Source organism: Tyto alba, unplaced genomic scaffold (assembly GCF_018691265.1).
Source record: "Tyto alba isolate M040663 unplaced genomic scaffold, T.alba_DEE_v4.0 Super-Scaffold_38, whole genome shotgun sequence".
Taxonomy (NCBI): Eukaryota; Metazoa; Chordata; class Aves; order Strigiformes; family Tytonidae; genus Tyto; species Tyto alba.
This window is the reverse complement of record NW_024881313.1, coordinates 35,252,066-35,278,502: the sequence shown is the minus strand read 5'-3', so window position 1 is coordinate 35,278,502 and position 26,437 is coordinate 35,252,066. Positions and strand designations below refer to the sequence as shown.

At 39.4% G+C, this 26,437-nt stretch overlaps 1 protein-coding gene across 1 annotated transcript in view; it reads left to right on the top strand.

Annotated features, from left to right (window-relative positions):
• The window catches only part of SCN5A (sodium voltage-gated channel alpha subunit 5), a 214,875-nt gene extending 199,220 nt beyond the window's left edge, over positions 1 to 15,655 (top strand). Inside the window, exons 23-28 of the mRNA XM_042801945.1 lie at positions 1,481 to 1,762; positions 8,466 to 8,519; positions 10,153 to 10,290; positions 11,032 to 11,136; positions 11,591 to 11,861; positions 13,609 to 15,655. Of these exons, the coding sequence (XP_042657879.1) occupies positions 1,481 to 1,762; positions 8,466 to 8,519; positions 10,153 to 10,290; positions 11,032 to 11,136; positions 11,591 to 11,861; positions 13,609 to 14,843 (2,085 nt within the window). The 3' untranslated portion in view covers positions 14,844 to 15,655. The remainder of the gene's footprint in view (positions 1 to 1,480; positions 1,763 to 8,465; positions 8,520 to 10,152; positions 10,291 to 11,031; positions 11,137 to 11,590; positions 11,862 to 13,608) is intronic.
• Positions 15,656 to 26,437: the final 10,782 nt, after the last annotated feature.

Below are 26,437 nucleotides of genomic sequence, written 5' to 3'. Positions count from 1 at the left end.
GAATGAGCCTATAGAGAAAAAAAAAATAAATGAAAAGTGGTCAAACAACTTTTCCTGTGTGAAAAATTCCTTCATTCATAAATGCACAAAATTTAAATCTGGGTTTTGAAAGATCTACATAATTTTATATTGTATATTGTAGATGAAGCTGCTGATATACATACATGAAACCCATTTTATTCTTCCAGGTATTTTTCTTCCTCAGCAATGCAAAAATGATGGGGAAACGAATGCTACATTATTAGCTTGTTAGAAAATTAGACAATAATACAAGAGAAAACAAGAGATGACATTTTCCATAATCAGATTCACAACTGAATAAAATTTAATTTTTATAGATCAATATCACCTTGTCTCAGTTTCAGAAATGTAGATGGAGAAAAGGAAGAGCTTAGTGTCTGCCTGCCAGATTTTAATCTCCAAAGCATGAACAGAGATGAAGACAAATTCATGTAGTGGGGCTGGTAGCTGCAGCAATGCTGTCAGGCAGCTTTGCTTGGATCATGCAGCATCTCCAAAAGCTGTGAATATGGAGAAACCTTGTTGACATAGGAAGGGGGAAGCTACATTTTGTTATAGTGTTATTCCCTCAGAAAATTTCTTTAGTATAAAGTTTGGCATGCATAAATGTATTAATGCTCAAAACAGTAAATGATGTGCATCTTGCCTGGTTGATGTACTGGCCTTATAATGCTGCATTCAAACCTGACAGCTGTAGAGGGTCTGTAGATGGTCTGACCTTTATTTCTTTTGCATGACTTCAGAATTTTGCCCAGTGCCAGTGCCATTATTCCCAGACCTTAAAAGCTACTTTTGCTTTTCCTTTTTATGTATGATTTTACACAGGGGTCTACAGCCCTGCCTGGGTTGCTGTGTATGAACTTTACAGCATGTCACAGGAAAAAAAATAATGTATTTTTGTTAAATTTAGCTTGGTTTCACTGTTTTAATCATGCATGCTGATCAGGCACAGGAAGCTGGCTTAGTATAGTATGTCTCAATCAGTTATTACTTAAATAGCAAAATTTATTACAGCTAGATTTCACGTCCCAAGGACTATGGAGGCGTGAATTCAGTAAAAAATTTCAGAATTTTTTTTTGTCTCTTTTGAGACACTGTGATGTACCCCAGCTGTTTCCAATTAATTGTATGATCATGAGAGATAGTTTGACTGAAGTATCCAGTAGGATAGGTCAAGATAACTTCACAGATTGCTCCTGAATTAAAAGTTTCCTCTTGAAAAAACATCATCCCATGGGTGGAATGCCAGCAAATTAGCTTTTCAATTACCAAAAGAAAAAAATAATCACATGTGAAGCCTTTAATGGTGGTCTGACTCCTTAGGAGGTAGTGTTAGTAGTTATCCACCTGTCACCATTTGAGAGTTCAGCCTCGTTAATCAAAGGTACACAACAGCTTGTTAACAAAGTGTCTATAGAAGCGTTGACGTTAATCCTGTTCTTCTCCATTTTCCCCTAAGGTGGTGGTCAATGCCCTCGTGGGAGCCATCCCTTCCATCATGAATGTTCTGCTCGTCTGCCTCATCTTCTGGCTTATCTTTAGCATCATGGGAGTGAACCTCTTTGCTGGGAAGTTTGGGAAATGCATTAATAAGACAGAAGGAGATATGCCTTTAGACTCTAAAATTATTAACAACATGAGTGACTGTATACTCTATAACGTGTCAGGCACGTTTTACTGGACAAAAGTTAAAGTTAACTTCGATAATGTTGGTGCTGGATACTTGGCTCTGCTACAAGTGGTAAGTCTGACTGCCAGAATCTAATGGGCAAATGTTGCTTGTTCCCATTGAAATAATCAGTTCAAAGGCTGAGGTTAACCTTTAGGCTTTTCTGGCTTTTTCAGCCTTGCTCATCAGGGGAATGCCTTTCCTCACGTTTAAATGAGTCATATTTTGAGTATTAATTTGGACTAGAGATATTTATGGCAGCTTCTGATTTTAATTTTGAGTTGCTGGTGCATCACTAATACAGTCCTCTGGGAGGTGATTGGATTATTGAGGTGAATTAAAGACCATTTTGTCAATATTGTAATCCAGAGCAAAGTTCAGTTCCAGAAACAAAAAGTCATTTTCCAGGAAGGACTGTTCAAGCAGAGTGCACTGACCTTCCTGAACAGCCTGGGACTTCACTATACCTTGCTGAGAAGAAATGAAGTTGCAGTGCCTTCAGTAACTCAGCTGAAGTTATTGCATAAAGCTGTAGTCACAGAAGAATCTTATTTTACAGTCCTCTGCTCACCTTCCATGGAGATGTTCAGAAGGAACATCTTCTGGTGCTTCTCATTCTGATCCCTCATCTAGTTTCCACCTGCTAAACATAATGAGTCAAAGTGAACCTGACTATGAAAAGTGGTGGTGATCATATTACTGTAACTCCGTACAGCTTGGTCGCTCTGGAAAGGTGGTGAGAGCATATCACAGAAGAGACCGTTGAAGTTCAAAGATGATGGAAATATTTGATCTATAAATACATAATTAAACAACTTTTACAACCTTTTTCAGCAACAAATGTAAAACATGGATAAATGGGTTATATGCACTGAGATTTACTGTTTTGTGATGCAGTGCAACCTACTGAATAGAGCTGCAGGAGACTCCATCTTCTTGTCTAGGCTCTGCCACTGGATGTCGGAGTGATTTTAGGCAAATTGATTTCTGTTTCAATTCCATGCAGCCCTCATGTAAAATAGTGGTAATGATACTAATTTCAATTGTTCTTGATTTGCTCTGGAGCCCAATGATGACAAGGGCTGGATACGTACTAAGAGTGTTTGCTGTGTTGCATTTGAGGTATGCAGAGTTAAACAAGTCCCTTGCTACATCCTGGGACAGGGAGGTTACCTTCTTGAAGTGCCTGTGACAGCATGCCTTGCTTCTGCGATAAAAGCTTGCATGCTGGCAGCTCAATTCAGTTGTCACATATAGGCTGACACCCTTTACAATGCAGTGGGTATTGGCCTGGGCCCCCACCTGCCCTTCCAAGAGGGCATGAGCCTTCCACAGGTCCCCATCACACCTGCCAACCCTCCTGCTTCCTGTGATGCAAGTTTGCTTTATCTCAGATCTTCTTTTCTCTGTCACAGATGCATGAAATAGTGCTGTGAAGTATCCTACCTCTCTTGTAGAAATGTTTATCTTTATATACTCTGTTCCTGGTACACATACACTTGAGTTTGAGATCTTCTGACCACTGTCCATCAAGTCTTTGATTTCATACCCTCTGGAAAGCAGAAAGGTTAGAATGCACACAACCACTTTTGGTTCTTTCCATGACATAAAGCTGAACTTGCTGAGAGCAAGAGCCTTTCTCTTTTGCATGTAATCATAATATTCAACTCACTCATGCAGTGTAGATTAATTTTGAATGTCTTTAATTAGATTTTACGTTCTATATAATGTTTTCTTTGTCTTTTATTTAAACATCCAACCTAGCTGAGAAAAAATTTCCAGGTTTAAAATATTGTGCCTTACCTGAAACTTCCTATCTCCTCCATGACCCCGTAACAGATGCCTATTTTGTTTGGTGAATAAACTCCATCAGAGCAGTAGTTATGCCTTCACCATTTCTTTTATAAGACTCAAGGTCCAGCTTTCTGAAAATCTGCAACTTTTCATAAATTGGCATTGTCTAAGAAGTATCCTGAATCACTCCCTTCTACTTTTTTGCCGTAGCAGTTCCTGGGCACTTGACACTGGTGATACTAGTTGCTTTCAACAGGTGGGACTCCCTTCTGTTGGGATCAGTGATGGCAGAATAAATATAACTGGTCATGAGTTGGATCTTAGCACATATATATGAAGAGATGGTCTAGTAGTGCTGTTTTCTAGCTGAAAAGGGACTTGATGACCCTGCAGTTTTCCTTCAAACCTTTGATCCTGTATTGGGTAGCAGAAAATTTGGTTTTCCAGTTGCAGAAGTACAAAAGAAGTACCATAAATACAGAGTCTATGCAAAGTGGACAAAGTGGTTATGGCAGGGAGTGAAGGAGCCCTAAAACCTTGCTCAGCTTCTATGGCAGGTGCTTGCTCTTTCTTGCAGGAGGAAGAGCAGGAGACAGATACCATTAGGAGATTGATTTTAACTTTCATCCTGCACCTGGAGCTCTTATATCAGCTGCTAACAACAGACTTAGACAATAAAGTGTAAAGATGACTCCCACAGAGAAGGGGACCAAACATCTGGATCTCCTTTGCCAGGCTCCAGCCGAGGAGTGTCGGTTACAAGTGTTCCTTGCCAAATATCATCCATATGGGGTAGCATTTCATGAGCAAACTACCGTAGGAATTGCAGAGGATCAGTTAACAGCTCAGCTCTCCTAAAGAGACAGACACATCCATGCATCTTTGTGCATGCAGAGACAGCGTGGAGCAATGATGAGATAAGCATTTTTGTTACAACTCTCCAGGATCCAAAATATGAGCTTTTAAGCTGAACTTGTCTTTTGACTGTTGACATTTTCAACTGCTGCAACAGACTATTTAAGTGACTCTGAAGTTACCTTTGGATGCCTGAATGTGTCTGAAAATCCAAATGGAAATATGCAAAACAAATCTGACTAATGTTCTGTCTTCACTTCTACATCATCCTTGAAAGAAATGAGAAGTTGTTACTATGGAAACTTTAAGGCTTATTACTATCCAGAAGCAAACTTTATGACAATGTAGTTGAGAACTGCATGAAACTTTCCCCAAATATCCTTTGCTTTTTTCCTACCTTGTTTAGGATCTATTATATTGTTCTGAAGACACCACTTTGAATTAATGGGTCTGAGAAAACATTCATGCGAAGTGGTCAGTCAGGTTTCAAGCTTTTCCAACTAACAAACGGGATGTCTCACAGCAGATTGCTAAAATAGGAGGTAGTCTCTGATCACACTACAAGCGAGAGAAATGCCTCATTCACAGAGAGGGAAAGATCTTTACTACAATGACTTTTTAATTTGCAAGAATGATGATTCACTCTTCTGGGGACTTAACACCCTTAAAACTCTAATCTATTTTGAAAAAATCATTGCTGCAACCTAGTGCTTCAGTAATGCTTTTTTTATATTCCCAGAATTGCTTGCAGATCCCAGCACCTGTGTTATATAAATCTGTATTTGAGCTGAACAAATAAATATCTTAGATTTCCAGTAGGAGTTTTGCATTTCCTTTGCAGAATCCTTCCCTTTGTGTTATGATCACCTCCATGTATTTTTTTCGGTAATATATCTTGAAATTTCAGCAATTTATTGAAGAACACCAAGAAAACAAGTCGTCTCTCATGCAGCATGTGGCTTGCTCGGAAAAGTTCTCCTTAAACAGGAACAGATTTACGTCTAATATGTTCTACAACTCTTTGTCATTCTGGGACTCCAGATAAGGAATGGGAAGATAACAGAAACGCTCCTAGGCCAGTACAGCAATCAGGACCTGTAGAGTTACATCAACCCCTCATGCCAGGTTCTAAGTCATGACTGAGCTCATAAATCAGCTACAAAATAGTCATGAGACAGAAGTGTGTGTCTAAAGTTACTGAGTTACATGATCTCTTGCACTTCTGTAAACTGGAATTTATTTTAGATTTTATTTTCATCATGGATGCAAAATGTGGAAAAATCTGTGCTTCAGAACAAACCTTAAATTGATACACCAGGGTAGATTTCTCCATGTGTCCAAAGATCAGGAGTAAGCAGTATTTCCATGAGGAATTACTTGGGGAATTCAAGGGCAGCAGAGGCAGTGCCCTTGGAGCCTGCATAGCCCAGAGTAGTGCAAACCTCTGGGGTGCTCTAGTGGGTTCAGTGCTTGGTGGAGCCCTCCCTACAAATCATCTTAACATAACATAAACAAAATAAATGTTTGGTATAAAATTTCTGCTGTGATGAAATTGAACAAGCTGAAAAAAATCAACAGAAAAGCCAGAAGATAGTGGAGTTAGCATAGCCAATTTAAATATATGTAATTTGGCTGTACTGCTGGTGGGTCTGTTCTAGCTTTCAGAAGTTTCTCTCACCAGTAGTAATGCTTAAAGATGCATTTCAGAAATGCAAAGACCAGTACTTCTGCTGTCAAAAGCAGCCATTTTTATTGTATTATTGTAGTCCTATTCTAGGAAAAAAAAAAAAAAAAAAAAAAACAAAAACAAGAAACCAACCTGGAGATTAAAATCTTTTTTTATTTTAAGGCACCATTTGGTTATACAATAAACGGTCTGAGGGCAGCTAGTGTCATCCCACCTATCCTCCTCCTCATTAATTTACTGGATTGCAGCTCTAACCACCAGTCAAATAACAAAATGTAATCCCATCCCAAGATTAGTTTATCAGTAGATAATCTCATCACATGACAGTTTCAGTAGAAAATGGTGTTTCTCTGGATAGCTTCCAGGCAGGATAATATCACAAACACTCCCATGAAGATTTTGTCACTTCCTTATCCAGAGTGTAAGTGGTTACTAATTCCAGATAAATAATTTCTTTCCCTAGTGTTATATTTCTTTCATTCTCAGTATCTTTTATCCTCTGCAGATGAAGTGTCTAGGGAAGCTTTCCAGAAGCCCCATGGATTTTTAATTCTCTTACTTCTGGACAACTGGGAAAACCAGAAAATCACAGTACTCCTTTCTCTTAATATTTATTTTTGTCAGATCGCTTCATCATCTGTCATCACTGTAAACCACCGTGCCTTGTAGTACAGTCTCTCTCATGTCTGTGGTACACATTGAGGGATAAAATAGCTACTCAAGGGAAAAGATTTCCTCCCAAGTGGGAGAAAAGTGCAAGCTAAGATTATATCATCTTGTGCCTCAAGGAAAGGATTTCTTGTTTCATCCTGTCCACTCTTCCTGAACAGCACTTTGAGCTGGAAGTTGCAAGTGACTGTAATGACACCAGAAAATCTTTCATCAGATTAGAAAGAGAACAGCAAAAAAGGAAAATATTAGAACAGTTCAGGAGGATCAGCATGACAGGTTCAAATAATTATTTGTTTCAATAAAACTTCTCATCATTCCTGTAAACACTTTACATCTGAAGTGTTTTTTAACACACAGTGCCATGGAATAAATTTTTCCAAAGGTTTCTGATTTGAGGGGGTTAATCTCTTTCAACTAGTAGATAAAAATGAATGCAACTTTTCAAGCATTATTTTATATATACTTTCATGAGAATATGGTTGACCACTTGTACAACATTTTCCTTTGGCTCAGTAGCATTCAGAGGGAAATGAGAAGGCAGTGTTACTTCCAGGATTTTATTTAATAATAGTGTATAATGAAGCATTTCTAAAACCACTGGATGTACCTAGCTCAACACAAATGCCTGGGTTTCTCCTGGGAACCACTGGCCAAGTTCCTATTAATGTTATCTGGAATTACGTGCCTACACATCAGGAGAAAATTCAACCTAAGTGTTAGTAGGATGTAAAAAAAAAAATAAAAAAATACTGGATCTGGATCTTTCATGCATGCTAATGTAAATTTGATTAAATGAATAAATCTAAAAATGCCTCATTATCTGCTCACACTGATTTGAAATCCAGAATATGTCTAAATGGCTCAGAAGTCAAATGAGAAACAACCCCAGATAACTAATATAAAGGCAATGTGGCTTAGGCCATAGTCAGACCTAATGCCAGGCATGTTTGGAATCAGGCTGTGACTAACAAGGGGCATATATTGAGAACAGAGAGTCATATTTTTTCTCCAGAATAGTAAAAACCGGTTTTACATGTTTCTCTTAGGAGTGTTGTCACTCCCCTTTCTCCATTGCAGGTTCCAGTAAGAGACACTGACTTCTGTGGAATACCTCTTTGTTTAAACAAAAACAACAAAACCCAAGAAATTAAAACCCCTAAATTAAAGAAAAAATAATAAAATCTGAACAGTAAAGCAGAGCCCATTTCCAGGGTTAGGCTAATGGCAGATGTTGATTGCCTTTGTTCCTTACAAGTCAGCTATGATTTATGCGGCTCCCTGGGCTTTAACAGTCTTGATTTACCCTGATTTAAAAAAAGGGCAGAATCCAAGCTTCACTTGGATCCTACAATGTAGTTACTGCCCACCAGTCTGAACAAGTGATATAGTTGGAATCCATTTCACCAGGTCTGAGATTTGTGCAGGACAGCACTCTGAGTTGTCCTGTGTAGCTGGATCTCTTCATTACTTGAAATTGTTAAGGTCAGAAATTTATTTTCCATGTCTTCTCTCCTTCTTACAATCTCTTTAAAAAACCTCTGGTTTATCCTTACAAGTGCAGAAAATCAGAGAACATAATAATAATAATTCTGGAATTATTTCAAATATTTAAATGAATATAAGCTCATGGATACATATTGCTTTAAAGAAGAGGCAATTTAACTGTGAAGAACATGCTCAACATTGCATTTTGAAAACTCACCACAGAGATGATATCATCATTTCAAAATATGCTTAATTTTGTATTTTGTGTTTTTTTTTTTTCAGGCGACATTTAAAGGTTGGATGGATATTATGTATGCAGCAGTGGATTCACGAGAGGTAGGTCACTACAAGGAAATGAATCATTTCCTTTTCCATCGACTTCTGCAGCATTCATGGTGTTTAACAGCAACAACAACAAAATACATGCAGGTTGCCAGTGGCTGTAGTACTCTGGCTGAGACAGTTGCAGATCTTCATTTTTTGCAGCTGCTACTGAAACATCTCAACCCTGAGATCAAAAAAAATCTAGCCCTCAGTTCTACACAGCTGATTTATCTATTCATACAGCAAAGCTCCCAGCACAGAAGCACCTCCAGGGTGAGATTGAGTCTACCAAATACCTAAATTGTCCTCTGTTTCTTCCACTCTCCTTGTTGACTGCCGTATTTTCCAAGGGTCTAACTTCTGTTAATAGAACCCCTTTCAAAGAGCTGGGTTTAAATTACATTCCCCTGTAATGCACATACTCAGTAGTCCCTACATCTTCACCTTAGGCAATTTTTTTTCTCTGCAACCTTCAGCTCCACTCCAGAAGAGTGGAGGAGCTCCTGGCAGGGAAAGAGGCTGGTGTGAGCTTCCAGCTCTGGCTTGAGATGTGCTGGTGCTCTGGATGCTGGTGACTGCCTAGTTTTCACCTGCACCCTGTTCAGCTTTAGTTTCTTAAAGCAAAAAAAAAAAAAAAAAACAACAAAAAAAAACAAAAACAAAAACAAAAACAAAAAAAAAAAAAAAAAAAAAAAAAAAACAAAACAAAAAAACGCATTTCCCTTGCTTCGTCATGTGTGGTTTTGGTTTTTTTTGTTTTAGTGAAGTACTTGTTGTATGCTTTCCCTCTTTTAATAATATTAAAAGAACGAGATTACACTTACTGTTAATTTTTGATGTAGTTATATGGTACTGGAAATTTGGCAGGCTGAACTGAATAACAGGGAGTCACTGAATGGAGGAATAAGGGGTGGAAAAACTTTATGACATCATAGGGGCAGAGAAGTACCTTTGCATAACATAGCTCCTGATGTTGATTTACTCTTGGTACTACATGTACACATGTGTGTATTCTCCCTGCTGCCAAATGAAACGCACAGGTTACACATGAGAAAATATGGCATTTAGGGAAATGCAAAATTCTGGCATCTTGGTTAGATACATGGAGGTGGTGGGGAAAATATGAGCATTTTTGCCAAGTGTGGTACATGTGATATGAGGCTATCAAACTGTGTTTCTCGTTCCTTAGTGAAAGATCTTATTTTTTTCTACCCTTCATAAAAGAAAAAATGTATTCTTAAAGACAGTGTTTTTCAGTAACATTTAATTAAACTGTGATCATAGTTTTGCTTTTTAGAAGGACTATTAGTTCATATAAGATTAGGGATAATCTGAAAATTAATTCTTTTCTCCTTCTGTGTTCAAACTGAGAACATTTTATTAAGGTTTATTCCAAAGTTTCACTTTCTGGAGCAGTGTGATTGCTGCGACAGTGTTGTGAAATGTAGCTGAAATGACCGTAGCATTGCAGATGCCAGTAGTAAACTTCAGAGACCAAGGAGTGCTGACTCTGTTAGTGGGAGTTACACTATTTTTCCCATTTCATAATCTTCATTGTCAGTGTACATTTTTCTTTTAACCACATTCATATTTTGATATGTGCAGAGATGGTGCCATTTTCACAATTTCCTTTCTCCTATTGCAGTGTGAGGAGCAGCCTGAATGGGAATGTAATTTATACATGTACCTGTACTTTGTGATTTTCATCATCTTTGGGTCTTTCTTCACATTGAACCTCTTCATTGGTGTCATCATTGACAATTTCAACCAACAAAAGAAAAAGATAAGTAGTGCATATGCTACACATCACCTTGTGATTGCTGCAGAGACCAGGGCAAGGGCTAGATTTACAAGAAAAGTTTTTGCTACATTAGCCTTGAGATTAGCATTGACAGAACAGCCACAGAAACCACCTTGCAGGACTTTTAGAAAAGCACAGTTGTAGCAGCCCCTAATGTCCCCACAGGATGAGCATCCTGGAGGTACAGACTGGGGGGATTATACTTCCCACAGAAATCAGTGGAGCAGCTCCATGCAGACGGGATCTCTGGCACAAATTCTGCCACAGGGACAGAGAGTGCCCTGGTGCCCCCATGCCCAAACACCCCTGTCCCTCAGAGCAGTGCAACCTGTTCTCCTCAGCCCATCGCCTTCCTGCCCCAAGGTGCAGCGTCAGGAAGGAGCATCCTGGACTGAGAGCTGTGTTTCTCACTGCTTTGTAGTCTCTAAACAAAGGGCTGACGTTCTTATATTTTATCCTCTCGTTCTGGACCTACCTCAAGCGCAGACAGAATTTGAGTCTTGCTCCTCTTTGATTGCCTGCACTGTTTTGTGTCCCCTGCCCTTTGCCTCCATACCACAAGCAGATCCTAGCACTGCATCTCATCAAGCCTTTCTTAGATATTTTGATGAAAGCTACATGAAAAAGGAAATAAGAAAATAGAAGAAGATGCAGCCCTGAACTTTGGATGAGGGCAGTGAAGCTCTTTTCATCAAAAGTAATAGCTTTGTTCTCACCATATACTTAGGTGGCCAAGACATCTTTATGACAGAAGAACAGAAAAAGTATTACAATGCAATGAAAAAGCTGGGATCTAAGAAACCTCAAAAGCCGATCCCAAGACCACTGGTAAGAATGACATTGTGTAATAGCTGAATATTTAATAGAATAAATGCAATTCAAATTCCCTGTGTAGAAAGGGTGATCACTCCCAGATGAAAGCCACTCAGCTTTGATCTTGGACAATATTTGCAAATCCAGTGACCTGTGGTACAGAATTCCCACGGTTCCACAATATTGAGTAAAAGTCCAATTTCCATATGCCAGTGGCCACGTGTTCTTTGAATGAATTAATGGCCCCAGTCCAGGGCCAGGGTCTTTTTTTAAGTTTCAAGAGGCATTGGGAGTAAATGGGTTTGAAAACTCTATCATACAACCATTCGTCATCATCTTTGTTTAAAAAGATACAATCAGAAGCAGTATATTGTCTATTTTCCTCTGCTTTCTGATCAATCAGGAGGTAATTATGTCATCATTTTAACATGGTTCAAGTTTCCTAACTAAATCTTCTCTTTTCCTCCAGAACAAATACCAAGGTTTTATTTTTGATGTGGTCTCAAAACAAGCCTTTGATGTCTCCATCATGATTCTCATCTGCCTTAACATGGTTACCATGATGGTGGAAACGGATGACCAAAGTCAAGAAAAAGTGAACATCCTTCATAAAATCAACATGCTTTTTGTTGCCATCTTCACTGGGGAGTGCATCATCAAAATGCTGGCTCTGCGACACTACTATTTCACCAATGGCTGGAACATATTTGACTTTGTTGTCGTGATTCTGTCTATTGTAGGTAGGTGAACCTGGATTTTTACCCAAATTTAAAAGTAAAAAAGGCAGACTTAAAATTGATTAGACAAAGATAAATGCTTTGTGCAATAATATACACTTTCAACTCAGAGAATTGGATCCTAAGCTATTATTTTTAATATGTAATTATAATATAACACTGACTAACAATAACTTGCATGATCAGCAGAATGATGAGGCTTATCCTGCTGCATGAACTTAAAGGTTCATGGTGATAAAACACGGTCCAGAACCATCACCATACACTCAACCCCGGTTCTGCATAACAGCCCAAGACAGAGAAGTAAAAAGCTCCATGAAAAGGTCATGCAAATTTCTATTGTTTTGCTATTTACTTTTTATTACAACTGTATGAAATAGTTCTGCAGGGCAGTTTTGGGCCAATACTGTGAGTCTGGCTGTTCTCAGCTCTGTTGTCACTAAAGCTCCACACCCTCATATACCCAAGGAATGAAACAGAAAGACACAGTTTTATTGTTAATGTGTGCCTTTTGCTGTTCTGCAGCCCCAACCAGTAATCCTGTGTTAGGTGCTACAGAAGTGCAGGTCAAAAGTGAATCTGAAATACTGCCAAAAGAGTTTTCACTGAAGTTGGAAATAAAGTAACAAGTGGAACTTGATCAACTGATCCAGTGAGCAGAAGGAGCTCCGAAATTTGGCTCTTCCAAAAAAAGTTTCCATTTTGAAGGAGGAAATAGGTGAATGAAAAGTGTCATGTTAGGAAAACAGAGCCATCTTCTCATTGACTGATGCTTCTGCTGCTCTAAACTGTCTCTGGTGGACCAGGGAACCTGCAGGATCCCAAAGCAGGAGATGTCTGATGCCCAGAAGGCAGCATGTGTTCTGAGGGCCTTGGACTACTTGGATTTCACAGACTTGGTTCACCCAGGGAACATCACTACCACGCAGCTGTCATCACATCCTTTATGCTGGATTCTCTGGATATGTCCGTAGCAGACAGTTAACCAGAGATGTCACACTGGTCATAGTGCTGCCCTGTCATCCACCAGGTTTTTTTGTTGTTCGAGGACTTGGCCCATACCAGTGAGCCCTCTCCTCATCTGGGATGGGAGACATGACCTCGGCACAGCTCAGCGCAGTCAGTGACTGCTGGCATTAGACAACCTGGACCTAGCTGCTCTGTTTCTGCAGAAAGAATTTAGCTACAGGGATGCAAGCTCATTTCCTTCCTAGTGCAATCTAAAACCTTAGTTTCCACCCAGCCCATCAGGGAAACTGGAAAAATTAATAAGCAAATGAACAACTGAGTAGATTTCCAGTAGAACCTGCACTGTTCTGGTGGTGGCTCAGAAAACCTGAACCAGCACTTCAGTGCTGACTCACTAATATTTTACAGACAAAAATATTGTCATATCAAAAAAATTCTGACCAGCTGTACTCAGGATAAATTCCTCAGGTGGGTCATGGACAAAAGCTACAGATATCTGTGTCCTATCTCAGTTGATCCTGGTTTCTTATTTCCAATAGACAAATTTTCCCTTAATAAAACTGCTGCTACCATTGACACCTTTGCTCATAGTCTCAGCAAAGTTTGCATGGTTTAAATGGGCATGAAAATGTTAATGACAATGTCATTCCCTTTATCGTGGGTCTCTCAATCTGGGGAACTTTTAATTGATTTTGTCCATAATCCTGACTGATTTCTTTAAAGAGAATCCTGGGATTATTTTCAGTGTAGTAATTTGCTGTTTGTCTCTCTTCTTTTCAAGGCACCGTACTTTCTGACATCATCCAGAAATATTTCTTCTCTCCCACACTCTTCAGAGTCATTCGTTTGGCTCGGATTGGCCGGATCCTAAGACTCATCCGGGGAGCCAAAGGAATTCGAACTCTCCTGTTTGCCTTAATGATGTCCCTACCTGCTCTGTTCAACATTGGCCTCTTGCTTTTTCTGGTCATGTTCATTTATGCCATTTTTGGCATGGCTAACTTTGCCTATGTTAAGAAGGAGCATGGGATTGATGACATGTTCAACTTCCAAACCTTTGCTAACAGCATGCTCTGTCTCTTCCAAATCACAACATCAGCTGGCTGGGATGGTCTTCTCAACCCTATTTTAAACACCGGACCACCATATTGCGACCCAAACCTTCTGAATGCAAATGGTTCAAAGGGAGACTGTGGAAGCCCTGCCGTAGGGATTTTATTCTTTGTTACTTATATCATTATATCATTTCTCATTGTTGTAAACATGTACATAGCCATTATTTTAGAGAACTTCAGTGTAGCCACTGAGGAAAGTACAGAGCCTCTAAGCGAGGATGATTTTGATATGTTCTATGAAATCTGGGAGAAGTTTGACCCTGAAGCCACTCAGTTTATTGAGTATTCTGCACTTTCAGACTTTGCAGATGCGCTGTCAGAACCTTTGCGCATAGCAAAACCAAACAAAATCAAACTCATAGCAATGGACCTGCCCATGGTCAGTGGCGATAGGATCCATTGCTTGGATATTTTGTTTGCTTTTACAAAAAGGGTGCTAGGAGAATCTGGAGAGATGGATGCACTTAAAATACAGATGGAGGAAAAGTTCATGGCAGCGAATCCGTCTAAGATCTCTTACGAACCCATTACAACAACTCTCAGACGGAAACAGGAGGAGGTCTCCGCCACCATCATCCAGCGGGCCTACAGGAGACATTTGTTTCGGCGTTCCATGAAGCAGGCATCTTACTTGTACCGGCACAGAACTTTTGATGGCAGCATCCTCGAGGACGATGCACCTGAGAAGGAGGGTCTTATTGCGTTCATGATGAACGAAAACTACGGCAGGCCAATAGACAAATCAGAAACTCTGTCCTCCACATCTTTCCCTCCATCCTACGACAGCGTCACCAGAGGTACAAGTGATAACCTCCAGCTGAGGATGACAGACTCAAGCAAAAGCAATGAGGCTATAGATTGTCTTCTCTCATCGGACAAGGATAAAGAATCAATTGTTTAAATGTTTGTTTAGAATGCTTTAAAATATTGTTTACAGAATGTAATGCTGTAACTACACAATGATTGAAGCAGCCTTCTTATTAAAAATTAGTTGCAAAAGAAACAATGGAGTTTTTACCCTTAACTACAGGATTCTAATAAGTCATATAACCTTTGACCCTGCTCTTTTTGACTTGGCTCAATATTTATATTTATATATGCACAGGAAGAATCTTTGCAGGGTCATAGCTGTTATATCAATGGTGTGAATAAGAATATGCTAGACTGTAAAACAGTAAACACAGTGTATATCTCTCCACAGATAAAGCCTGGCTGTATACATTCTTTTAAGGTCTTACTCATATTAGTGTGTTTACTTATGGCAATGTATGACCTTGCATTCTAAAAAGAAAAAAAAAAAAAAATCACAGCTGCTGTAGCAAAATGTAACACTTACTGTATATGTTGTGAATGGTCTTTCATAAATTTATTATATTTGATATTTTTTTACTTAAAAAAAAAAAAAGTCTCTTTTTCCATGGAGATTAATGATCCTTACACTCTTCATGATGAACTCTGAGTCAAGGTAATAGGAACTTGCTGGATCCTCATCATTTGAAGAGGAAAGTTCTTGCAAAGTAAACTATCAAATTAACAACATTTTAACTGTTCATTATACTAAGCCCTCCCTCTTGGGACTTACAACTGCACATCAGCAGAAATACAAAAATAAAAACAACAGAGAAGGAAATGATGTCAAAATAATGAGAGAAATGGCTTGTTCTATCCTTCAGGAAACTAGACAGTAATGGATTCTGTTTGTAAAACTGTTAATAAAAGCACTAATTTTTTAGTATGTTTCAAGAATCTGCTTTGAATACCGCAATCAAACTCGCCATAGAAGTAGTGCATCACGTTTTTGTGTAGTGCTCCAAAGCACCATCTATGCTGGCAAAGTTTCTGTTAAGGTAGTGGGATAGGTTGTGTTTTCCCCAGGAACACTGAGCTAAGCAGCCTTATTGGAAACTCTGTGCATCAACATTACTCAAAAAATGCTACTACTACTACTACTACTAATAATAATAATAATAATAATAATAAAAACAATGCAAATTGGACTGTGCAGAATGGCTGCGACAGTGTGATCAAGAAGGTGGGAGGGGAACTGCCTTTGGATCTGTACATAAATGTTGAGGTTTTGAATCCTTTCTACTCAATGTCCATCTTTCATTTTCTCAGATGGTACAGTTAGACTACTGGAAAGGATAAGAAATACAGGAACCAATAAAAAGAATCTACTAGAAAATAGATATATCCTCATTCATGTAGACAAAGTAATATTTACAGTTGATGTGTCCATCAGCTTCAGGCCAAAGAAATGACAATGGGGTGAAAGGTGGAAGTGTGGCTGTAGAAAAGTATTAGAGGTTTTACATGCTAACACAGATTATTATTTATTATTAAACTTTCAGCCTTGATAGAATGTGAGAATATTTATGGAATATAGAAACAAGTCCATCATTACAAACAAGTTCTTTCTTTTTCACCTTCAGACTGATTGTAGTTGGGTTTGGTTGGACTTCATGGAAAATCTTGAGATTTCTGTAATGAGCCATTGCACTTTAAGGAAGAGTAATCGTGCTTTTTACCTTGGAGAAGCAAAAATATCAAGAATGTATTTAAGGTGAATTGTCATTGAAATTTAGTTACTTCCCGGAGTCAAAATACACATGGGGTTGGCAACAAGAATTAAAGCAACATATTACAGTCAAGTTTATCTATGGCCATTGCTATCTGTCCTCTAAACAAGTCATAATATGTAAAGACAGTGTCAAAAGGATGATGATGTATCTGTGTAAATATGGGCTAATATATTCTCTCCATTCATTGAGAGGTGTCTCAGGCATTCACTTGAGAGTGGTCTATTAGTTAATTCAGAAGATTTGCCATCAGGATTCCTGGGGTCTATTCCTGATTCTTACTACATGATTTTTAGGCAAATAATTTAACCTATCTGTGCCTCAGTTTACCCATCTGTAAAATGGGGATAATAATACTTACCTACCTCACAGGGGTGTTGTAAGACTTTCTGGTTGCAAAGTGCTATAAGGGAATGAAACGTACTATATAAGTATTATTATAATCATGCTCTCTTGCCCTTTTAACCCCATGTCTATGGTGTATATTATAGGGCTGTTCCTCTGGGCATTTTGTTGCCTTTAAATCTTGTATGTAATTAGATTCTAACTTAAGGGAACAACTCTTTGTTCCTTAAAGTGAAAACACTCTTTATACTTTCCTCCCTCCCCACCCCTAACCTCCCCCCAAAAAAATAAAATTGCTCAAGGCTTCTCAAATTAGAGAAACTTTATAAATATTCCCTGTGTATTTATGCTGTAATGTTATTATGACTGTACATATCACCCAGAAAGAGTATGCGATTTTTATATTTATATGCATATATATATACACACACATACGTATATCTATACATATATATGTATCTTGTGAGTTTATAGAGTGGCTGACACTCAGAGGACACAATTTACTGATTAAAATGTTTTTTTCTCAATGGGATTTATTGATCATAAACAATGAGCTATTGTCTATAATAAAACTGTTTAATTAGAAAATAGTACATTCATTACTTGCTGAACAAGCATTTATTGGCTGACAACTGGTAAAATTATTTTCCTTTTAAAGCTTTAGAATAAAAAAGAGGGAAAAATACTAAGAAAAAAAGCATTTCTCATGTGATTTTTTCACATACAATATAAACTGTTCAAAACCCAAGGAAAATGCCAGCCTGCACTCAGCATTGCATTGTTGCTTATGCTGTTTTAAAAATATTTTAATTATTTCTAACTTATATTAGAAAATATTCAACTGATATTCTTATCAAGAGTCAGGCCCAGTAATGAACCGGATGTAATGGGATGTTTAGCTGGTCACTGATTATATCAGAGAAGAGCTCTTCCTCTGGTCATTTCAGCCTTGCACTGAACATTTTATGGTCATTGCTGTGAGACCCTATAGTACTGTGCAATTATAAATGGTTCTATCTTCTACTCAATACCCGTAAAAAAAAAAAAAATCATAATGCAAAAAAAAAATCCAGAAGAGGGTCTTAACTATAGATGTTTACAGTACAACTTTCTAAAACTGAATTGTAAATTACTTTCAAAATCTTTGTAACTGGAAGGTTGGGTTTCTATTGGGTTTTCTATTGTTTTGTGGCATATTTCTTTAGAGCTGAAGAGGGAATGGTATCTTTGTATGGTATGCAGAACTCCCCTCAAAAATTTCAACTAACCTCACTTGCAGATCTTTATTAATGGAGATGTCGATCTGAATCTAGCAATGATACAACCTCCCGGTGCAGTGATTTAGTTAAAGGCACTAATTCAATAGTTGGCCCACACTGTCTATAAGCATGGTGAGTGCTACCATTTTTTCTGTTGATTTGTTCAATAAAGGCTACCACATGAATCACTCAAGCTACAAAAAGAGCAAGGAAAATATCAGCCAGTATCATAGGACATATTAAGCTGTTTGTACCTGGAAAAATTCAAGTTTATTATGTTTCTTTATTAAATAAATAAGGATAACAAATACTTCCTGTGCTTTTTTTTTTGTTTGTTTGTTGGGGTTTTGTTGTTTTTTTTTGTGTTTTTTTGTTTTTTTGTTTTTTTTTTTTTTTGTTTGTTATTTTATCAACATTTATGCTATTATTTCTCTGGCTTTTTTTCAGCACATTTTGTTTGAGAAGTCCATGATGACTTTTGTTAGAAGCTTGTCAGTGAAAACCCCCCCAGTTCATCTTGCATTATAAAGCTAACTGCAGGGCATTAAAGGCTTGAACCAGTGCTTGTTGAAATCGATGGAGAATTTCTGGGTACTTCAGATGAATTCGAAGCAGACGCAAAAGCTTCTCTTTAAATAGAGTAATTTATAGGGTGAGCCCAGCATTAATATTTCAAACCATCCTGCCTGGTAGTATTATCTAGAAAAGGAAGGGTTTTACTGGAAACATGGGATCCTACCTAGAGATTAAAAAAAAAAAAACAAAACAAAAACAGAAATTATATTTTCTTAATGGTAATATGGATGTCTTTCCGGTTTAATTATACTGATTTGCATTTTGGTTATTATTATATAAGTTATATGTTAAAATTCATACTAAATGAAGAGTAACATCCTTCTCAATACATGCATGCCTTAATCCTGGAAGGAGCTTCAGAAGGGACATGGACAGCCCTCAGGTGTTATCAGCATAGATTGAATAAGCCTTATCTTCACCCAGGCTAGCACCAATTTAGTTACCCTGTTTCAGTGCTCTGACTTCTATTTAAACATGGCAGGTTCCTAATCATACTAAATCAGAACAAAATTGATCTGGTTCAAACAACAGTGGAAAAGTCCACGCAGTGCTTTGAATTAGTTTTGTGTTTAATTATTAATTTAGTTTATAAAATCAGTTTAATAAATGGTCTAATGGAAAGTGTCTCTGCCCATGGCGGGGGAGGGTTGGAACTAGATGATCTTTAAAGTCCGTTCCAACCTAAACCATTCTATGATTCTATGAAAATCAGATTATAATCACGTTTTACATTAACCTGGGGCCGTCTGAGTTGTGAAAAAGGCATTTTTTTTTAAAATAAGCATTTGCTAAAATGTGTCATATAATAATATGACTTCTGAGTAATTGTGTATATATTATAAATCTGTCTGAAAAATTTTCAGAAATATATTTTTGGTTGAAAGAGAAGGTTGCTGAAATTAGAACTCTTGGTGGAGACATGTCAGGTTAGTTAAGAAAAGTCCTGGTTAGAATTTGTGGTCAAAATTCCCATGGAAAGGAAATTCAGGGTCAAAATCCGTACTATGAAAATTATCACACCTACATTTTTACCAGAATCACCTAACTCCTATACATGTGTTCCCATCACTGTGGTAGGGGCTGCTTTGGGTTACAGGACTCTCTTTATTTTCATGCAGGTCTTGAGGAAATTTCTAAAGGCTTTTCCTTTTTTTCCTTTTTTTCAGGATGAAAAAAAAAAAAAAATTTACAGAAGGGATTTATTTTTTCCAGCTCTAGTAAAAAACCTGGAGGACTGGCTCCTCAGTAAATGTGAATTTTTACAGGTTGGGTTTTTTTTTTAAATCAGACAAATTATACTGATTTTACAAAGTCATAGATCTATTGAATCAAGCCTGTGTGAAATCCATGAGATTGAAGTTAGGGCCTGCAATTTCCAGATTCATCTTGAGATTTTTTAGCAGTTTCAGTTCCTTCTTACTTTTGATGCAAATTGTCTTACTAAATACCAGGATCATTTTGAAAACAAGTCGGCATTAAGACAGACAGTTAGAGCAGTGCAGGCTAACTTAGACAGTTTCCTTAGAAAAAGCCACACATTAGCAGCTTGTTTTAGATTTAATGAGAATTTCTATAATCATCAAAAGTTGCTGTAGGAAGAGGAAAAATAAAAAATAAATGCTTTGCAGCATAAAGCCTCTGCTGGGCTCTAGTATTAAAGGACGTCCATGTAGGATGACTGTAAGTGTCATATTTCTGACAACAACAATACATTTTCCTGCTGTGTGTTGAGGTGCTGAGACATGAGCAGAACTGGATTTAAAATAAAAGAAAACAGACCGGAGCGCAGCACACACACAAAAAATACCAAACGCCCGCGAAACGGCTGCTCCTTCATGTCAATTCTCCCAGCGAGCTGTGAAAGACTGGCCGCACCGCGTGAAGAACAAACATGGAAATCCTTCTGAGTGTTTACATATTGCAAAGAAATAGCAGCCGTGTCAAAGGGAAAGCATGTGAAAGCAAATAGTCTAAGGGGAATAGCTATTGGCAGCGAGCAAAAAAATGCTTCGGAGTCAAACGTCACCGATAACCCCACGAGGGCTGGAGGTGTTGGGCTGCAGTGTGGGTATGGGTTTGTCAGCACCTCCGCCCGAGCTATTTTAGCCAGCTGACAAAGAGGACTTTGAGCAGCTCCTCGCCCACGTGCTTTTATCGCGGCAAAGTTTCTGAGACCACTGCTGCAGTTGCTGTCCCTGGAGTCTCATTGTTTTACGCTGAGTAGTGAGTCCCTGCCAGACCAGGGCATCAGTGGACCTTTCCCCCCTAGAAAATAACTATACTGAATACTGTACAGTCCCAGAAACCATGATCCAGTGCTCCAATGTCACCAGAGTGGCTTAAAAAGTGAAATTTTAACAGAAAAGGGGATGTCTCTTGGGGTTTTGTGTGTGTTTCTTTTTATTATTATTATTATTATTTTATATCCCCAAAGCTTTGAGGGTATAACCATGCTTTCAAGCTTTCTGTTCTAACAACTATGTTAGGAAAAAACCTTGGGTTTTAACAGAAAAAGACCAAAGACTGAGACAGTTATGATAAAATCATGCAAAGTAGTCCTAAAAGGAGTTAAAATGGTGTTCTCTGCTAAAAGGTGACTTGAACTATGCACCTTTAACATGTCTATGTTTTCTGTGAAATTCCAGTTACTCTAAAGCCAAAGGGAATTTAGCAATTGCCCTTAGGGGACCCAGGTTTCCAACACTTTTTTTCATATACACTGTCCCAGTTGCTCACATTTGTCTCAATTTTCCCAAACCTGCAGATTAAGCACAAATAAAATCATTTTCATTTTTAGCTCAGGGACAAGCTGTGCAGGTGATAGGATTTCCACAGAGAATACAAACGTGGAGTCATGGGGCCCAGTTCAACCCTTGGTGGCTTCAGTGACATCTTGGAGTGCAAAGGAATTTTTTGCTTTTTGAAGACCAGCTGAGTCCTACTAGGAGAAACCAGGAGCATGGTTTGTCTTCATGATGTCTGAGAAGGAGAAAATCTTTTTAGAAAATAGTTGTGCAATTACAGCCCAGGCACAAGGAAAAGTTTACCCTAAGCCCGAAGCAGTTTCCTTTATACAAGCCCTTTTCTAGACAAAACCAGAAGCCCACTGCAGATCTGTTCAGACCCTTTCCTTGCAGAAACTTTACAGGCCTGCTGTGTGACTGCATGCACTGCTCTGAATCTGCTCCCAGCAAACATGGAAATGCTGCAGGCTGAGCTAAAGGGCTTCAGATGAGGCAAAGCTTGCGCTCCCTCTTTGGGCTCTAGAGCAGCTACTCTCCCAAAAATCCCTCCACCCTCCTACACATCCCTGTAGCTGCTCTGCATCTTTATATCACAGAGGATGCTCTCCATCCTGCAGCTCTTTCCCAGTTTGCATGTGAGTGGGATAAGGCCTGGGGAGAAGGATAAAGCCTCAGTGTACCCCTGGGGATGCTTTCTTTCACAGACTGATGCAAAGGGCTGCATTTTCCCACAACAGAGCGTGTCAATGCTTGGAAGGCACACCTCCTATTTCTGAAAAGGTCTTTTGTTGACCCTGAAGGAATTTAATATTCTTTTTTGTACTGAGTTGAAGACTGAAGACCACAACTTGCAGTCCCAGCCACATTTAACATTACAGAGGAGTGGGCATCACTTCTACCTGTGCTTGCCTTACCTCAGAGACCAATCAAAAAAAGGAAAGGGTGAGACAGCTTTAAACAAGATCTTTTATTTTATTATAGGCATGGGGACCGAAGGGATGCTCTGGGGCTTAGTTGGATTTGTTGTGGGGTCTGGAGTTGGTGAGAGGTTTGCTGGAAAGACTTTGAGGGAAGCAGAAGATAAGAAGGTCCTCCTCAACCTGTGACAAAGTTGAAGTCTGTGGTCTGAAGGTGGGTTGATCTGCATGTTGCAGGAAGTTGTTTATAGCTGTGACAAGTGCTTCAGCAGTGCTGTGCTGAGGCACAGCAGATGTGCAAGGTCTTCTCTAAAGGCTGTGGTTGAAATGGGGTGAAGATAGCCGCTTCCTTTGTGAGGTGTAGAAGGGACCCCTTACCCATAAAGTGAAGATTGATAGTGATATCAGCCCTCAAAGGACGGTACGTGCCTCTGAGGACCTGTCTGGCTTTCTGTGGAGACAAGATACATGCTCACAGGGTCCATGCACATCCACCTGCGTCTCTCTCCCTGGCCTGTTTCAGTCTGGTTTGATGGAGGGGTGGGAGTCTCAAAGTGAATTCCTACAAGTTTTGAAAAAATAAGGAGCTAGGGAGATATCCACTGTGAGGTTTCAGCAAGCAGGAAAAGTTGTAAAAGGGGCTCAGGTCTTAAGGAGAAACAAAATATTTACAGAGAGGGCAGATCATATAAATACCTCAATTTGTAAGGGGAACAATGAATTTGCACTTGCTTAACCTCCAGGGACCATCAATTCCATGGCAGGAAACACAGGAAATGAGATGTTGTTCATTCTGGTGACCTGAGATTTGTTCGTATTGCCTTCACCACCAAATGGGAAGATGCTCGAGACAGAACTTACCGTGTTTTTTGTTTTCCATGAGCAGCTGGGAGGATGGTTATGAACCTCAGAAGAAAGAGCAGCCCTGTACCTCTCTCCCTTGCTGCACTTCTGTGAAGTGCTTCTCATCAAAACTTTGAGGAGTTGAGAAAATATGGGGAGAAGCAAGGTGAGGGGGTAGGAGTATGCAAGTACTTTGATTTGCTTTGGTACGAGCAGTTGTTGAACAGTGTGGTGGGTGTGTGAGGGGGTAGGCTCAGTGGTGATGTCATTGGTATAAATCGCTCATCTCAATAGCATCAGTAGTGATGCAGACCTGTAAGCAGCTCGGGGTTTTGTGCAATGCCATGGCCGATGCCTCCGTGTGTGCGCAGCACAGATAACTGCTTATCTGCATGGCTGGTGCTCCACTATTCATCTATCCACATAGAAATGTTGCAGGGTTTAGCTGCGCAGGCTCTCCAGCCTAAGGGTTTCACTGCACAAAAGGCTTCCCTGGCTATCAGGCAGCAGGGAGGTACAGAGGGCAGCGAGCTGGATGTTCTCCTGCACTTGGGGCTTGAATAGTTGTATTCACCTCCCAGAAAGTGTAACACAAAGCAGTGTGATACAGCAAGTCAAAAAAGAAGATGTAGTGGGCTAGAAAATATGTCCAGAGGAAAATAAGTTCCTCTTTCATTATTCTGTTTTTAAAACTTAGGGCTCTGTTGAGGTCTTGGATTTCAGTCTTCCTCCTCCTCATTGTCAGAGGAAAGCCCCTCTGAAATGCTGTAATATTCAGCCTCAGTGCTGTTACTCCTGTTAGCAGTTATAAGTCAAGCTGTTTCTCTCCTTTCCATATAACAGGGCACACTGCACAGCTGGATGTTGGTATAGGGTAAGAAAGAAAAACCTCAATTAGAATGCCCTGTTTTAAAGTCCTGTTTTTTTGCCATTCAACCCATGGTGAAGTTTCTTTTTCCAGGAGTTTGTGCCTGGCAAAAAAAAAAAAAAAAAAAAAACCAAACAAAACAAAACAAAACAAAAAAACCCCAAAACAAAACAAAACAAAACAAAAAAAAAAAACAACAACAACAAAAAAAAACAACAAACAAAAAAAACAACAAACAAAAAAAAACCCAGCTCCTTGCAATAACATTTGCAATAGAGCCAGTATAAATGAGTGATCTCACTTTATCCACTGAGAAGACAACAGAGGCCAGCAGAAAAATCTCCTAACTTCTCATAGATGAAGGCTTGCTGGGCTCCAGGGAGGTCGTCTTCATTTTGTTGCAAGCTTTTAGTGATTAACCAGAATGGGAAATTCTCAGCTGTGTGAAGTTGGGTTTATGATGCTATTCTGAGCCCAACATCAGGGTCTCTTGGTGGAGCCAAAGATAAATTGTCCCAGTGAAAACAGGAGTGCATGGTGCAAGAGGAAGCTGGTCAGGTGTCCACAGGTCAGATGGTGTGACCATCAAGGGTAAAACCCCAGTTTGTCACCCCGCTGTCAACCCATGCTCTTGCACCATGAGAAGGTCTTGCATTTCACATATGGTATACATAAACTGGGAGCCGTAATCCACAAAGGCTGCAGAGCTTATTTTTGGGTAGGGTCTCAAGGACTTAACAGGCCAGAGCATGAACCTGCTACCCAGCAGCTGTGATCTCCTCACACCTCAGCCTCCCTGGGAAGGGTGGGAAGATCAGCCTGAAGATTAGTCAGCCTTCACATTCTTGGAGTGCTTGGCATAGAAACACTCCTGGACACTGACAGGGGGAAGGTGAAGAGCTACCCAGGCTCCAGAAGGTGGTAAATGTGGCCCCTATCCAAATCTAACAGGGGCAGTAGGGCTGTTGTTTTATAAGGTTGTATGTGACATGGGGAGCAGGGGACAACTTGCTGGCTGACATCTCTCAAGTCAGTTCAGTGTTGCAACGTGTATTGGGAAGGGTGGACAAAGCACACCCCTTCATGCTTGAAGTAGGATATCCTCAGTTTCCTCTGGAAGGAATTTAGTTCAAGTGTTCAGAACTGGTGCAGGGGATTTTCAGTAAAACCATATTGTCACATCCGTGACAGCAATCAGGGCATGTCTTCCTTAGTGATCTGTCCTAGAGCAAACTCCAAATAAAGTTAAATGGGAGCTTCCCAGAGTAAAAAATGAGATAAAACATGATCCTGTAAGAATCCTTTTATCTGATGATATTTGCAATTAGCAAGCTGAGATTTTGTAATCCTCTCCATGCTTGGTGTAGGTAGTTGATGGTTGCAAGTATCACAGCTCTGGTCTTAGAGCTGTGTCCAAATCCCTGAATCCTGAAGCTTAAGGTCCTTACCCAGCTCTAATTTGAGAGCTTTGACTCTCACACCAGCTGACTGTGTGGATTAAATGCATGTAAATACCTTCATAGCGACTGGCAAAACATACTCGTGACACTATCCTAAATTGGGATGCTCTCTCTCTGGGATGTCAGTTTGATGTTATCACCTACTCAGCAAATAAATCCCTTTATTGAAGGAGGGAGACTTCAGACTCTCCAGTCAGGCCCACAAACAGCTTCTTTGCCCTCTAAGTCTGTTTACTTTGCCATTACTAAAGCTGGTTTTCTAAATGCCTCAGTGCAAAGATGTTGTTATTAATGCTTCGATATCATCTCTATTTCAGCTCAGCTTGCTATGAGTCACTCTGATGTTTGCACCTTGGTGCTCTGTCTTACCAGTCTATGAAAGAGTCAGGATGAGAGTTTCCATTCTAAACACTCACCTCCCTCCGAAGCTAATGGAGTAAGACAGGTCTGCATTCAAGACTCAGATTTTCTTAAGGGCATCATGTCACTGACAAAAGCTATGAGAAGGTGGTCCCTTTGATATGAATCAAGTGTTCCTTGGCTTACATCACCTGCTATACAACTGTGCACAAGGCAATGCCTCATATCCAGCATGAGACACACTTCATCCCCCCACCCCTTCAAAATGGTTGAGATACCCTACACTTGTTCCAAGTGCTAGTTTTCTGCTGATCTCCCTGTTTGTAAGGATATACATGAACTTCTGACTATTGGGTTTTTTTCTTACTTTGGCTGTAGGATTTAGGTGAGTGTCGTGGTTTGGGCCTGGTTGGCAGCCAACCACAATGCAGCAGCTCTCTCTCCCTTCCGCTCCAGCAATGAGAAGGGACAGAGAGCCAGGCTTGGGGTTTGAGATAGGACTGGGATGGGGAGAAATTCCCCTTTATGATCACAAGCAAAAGGC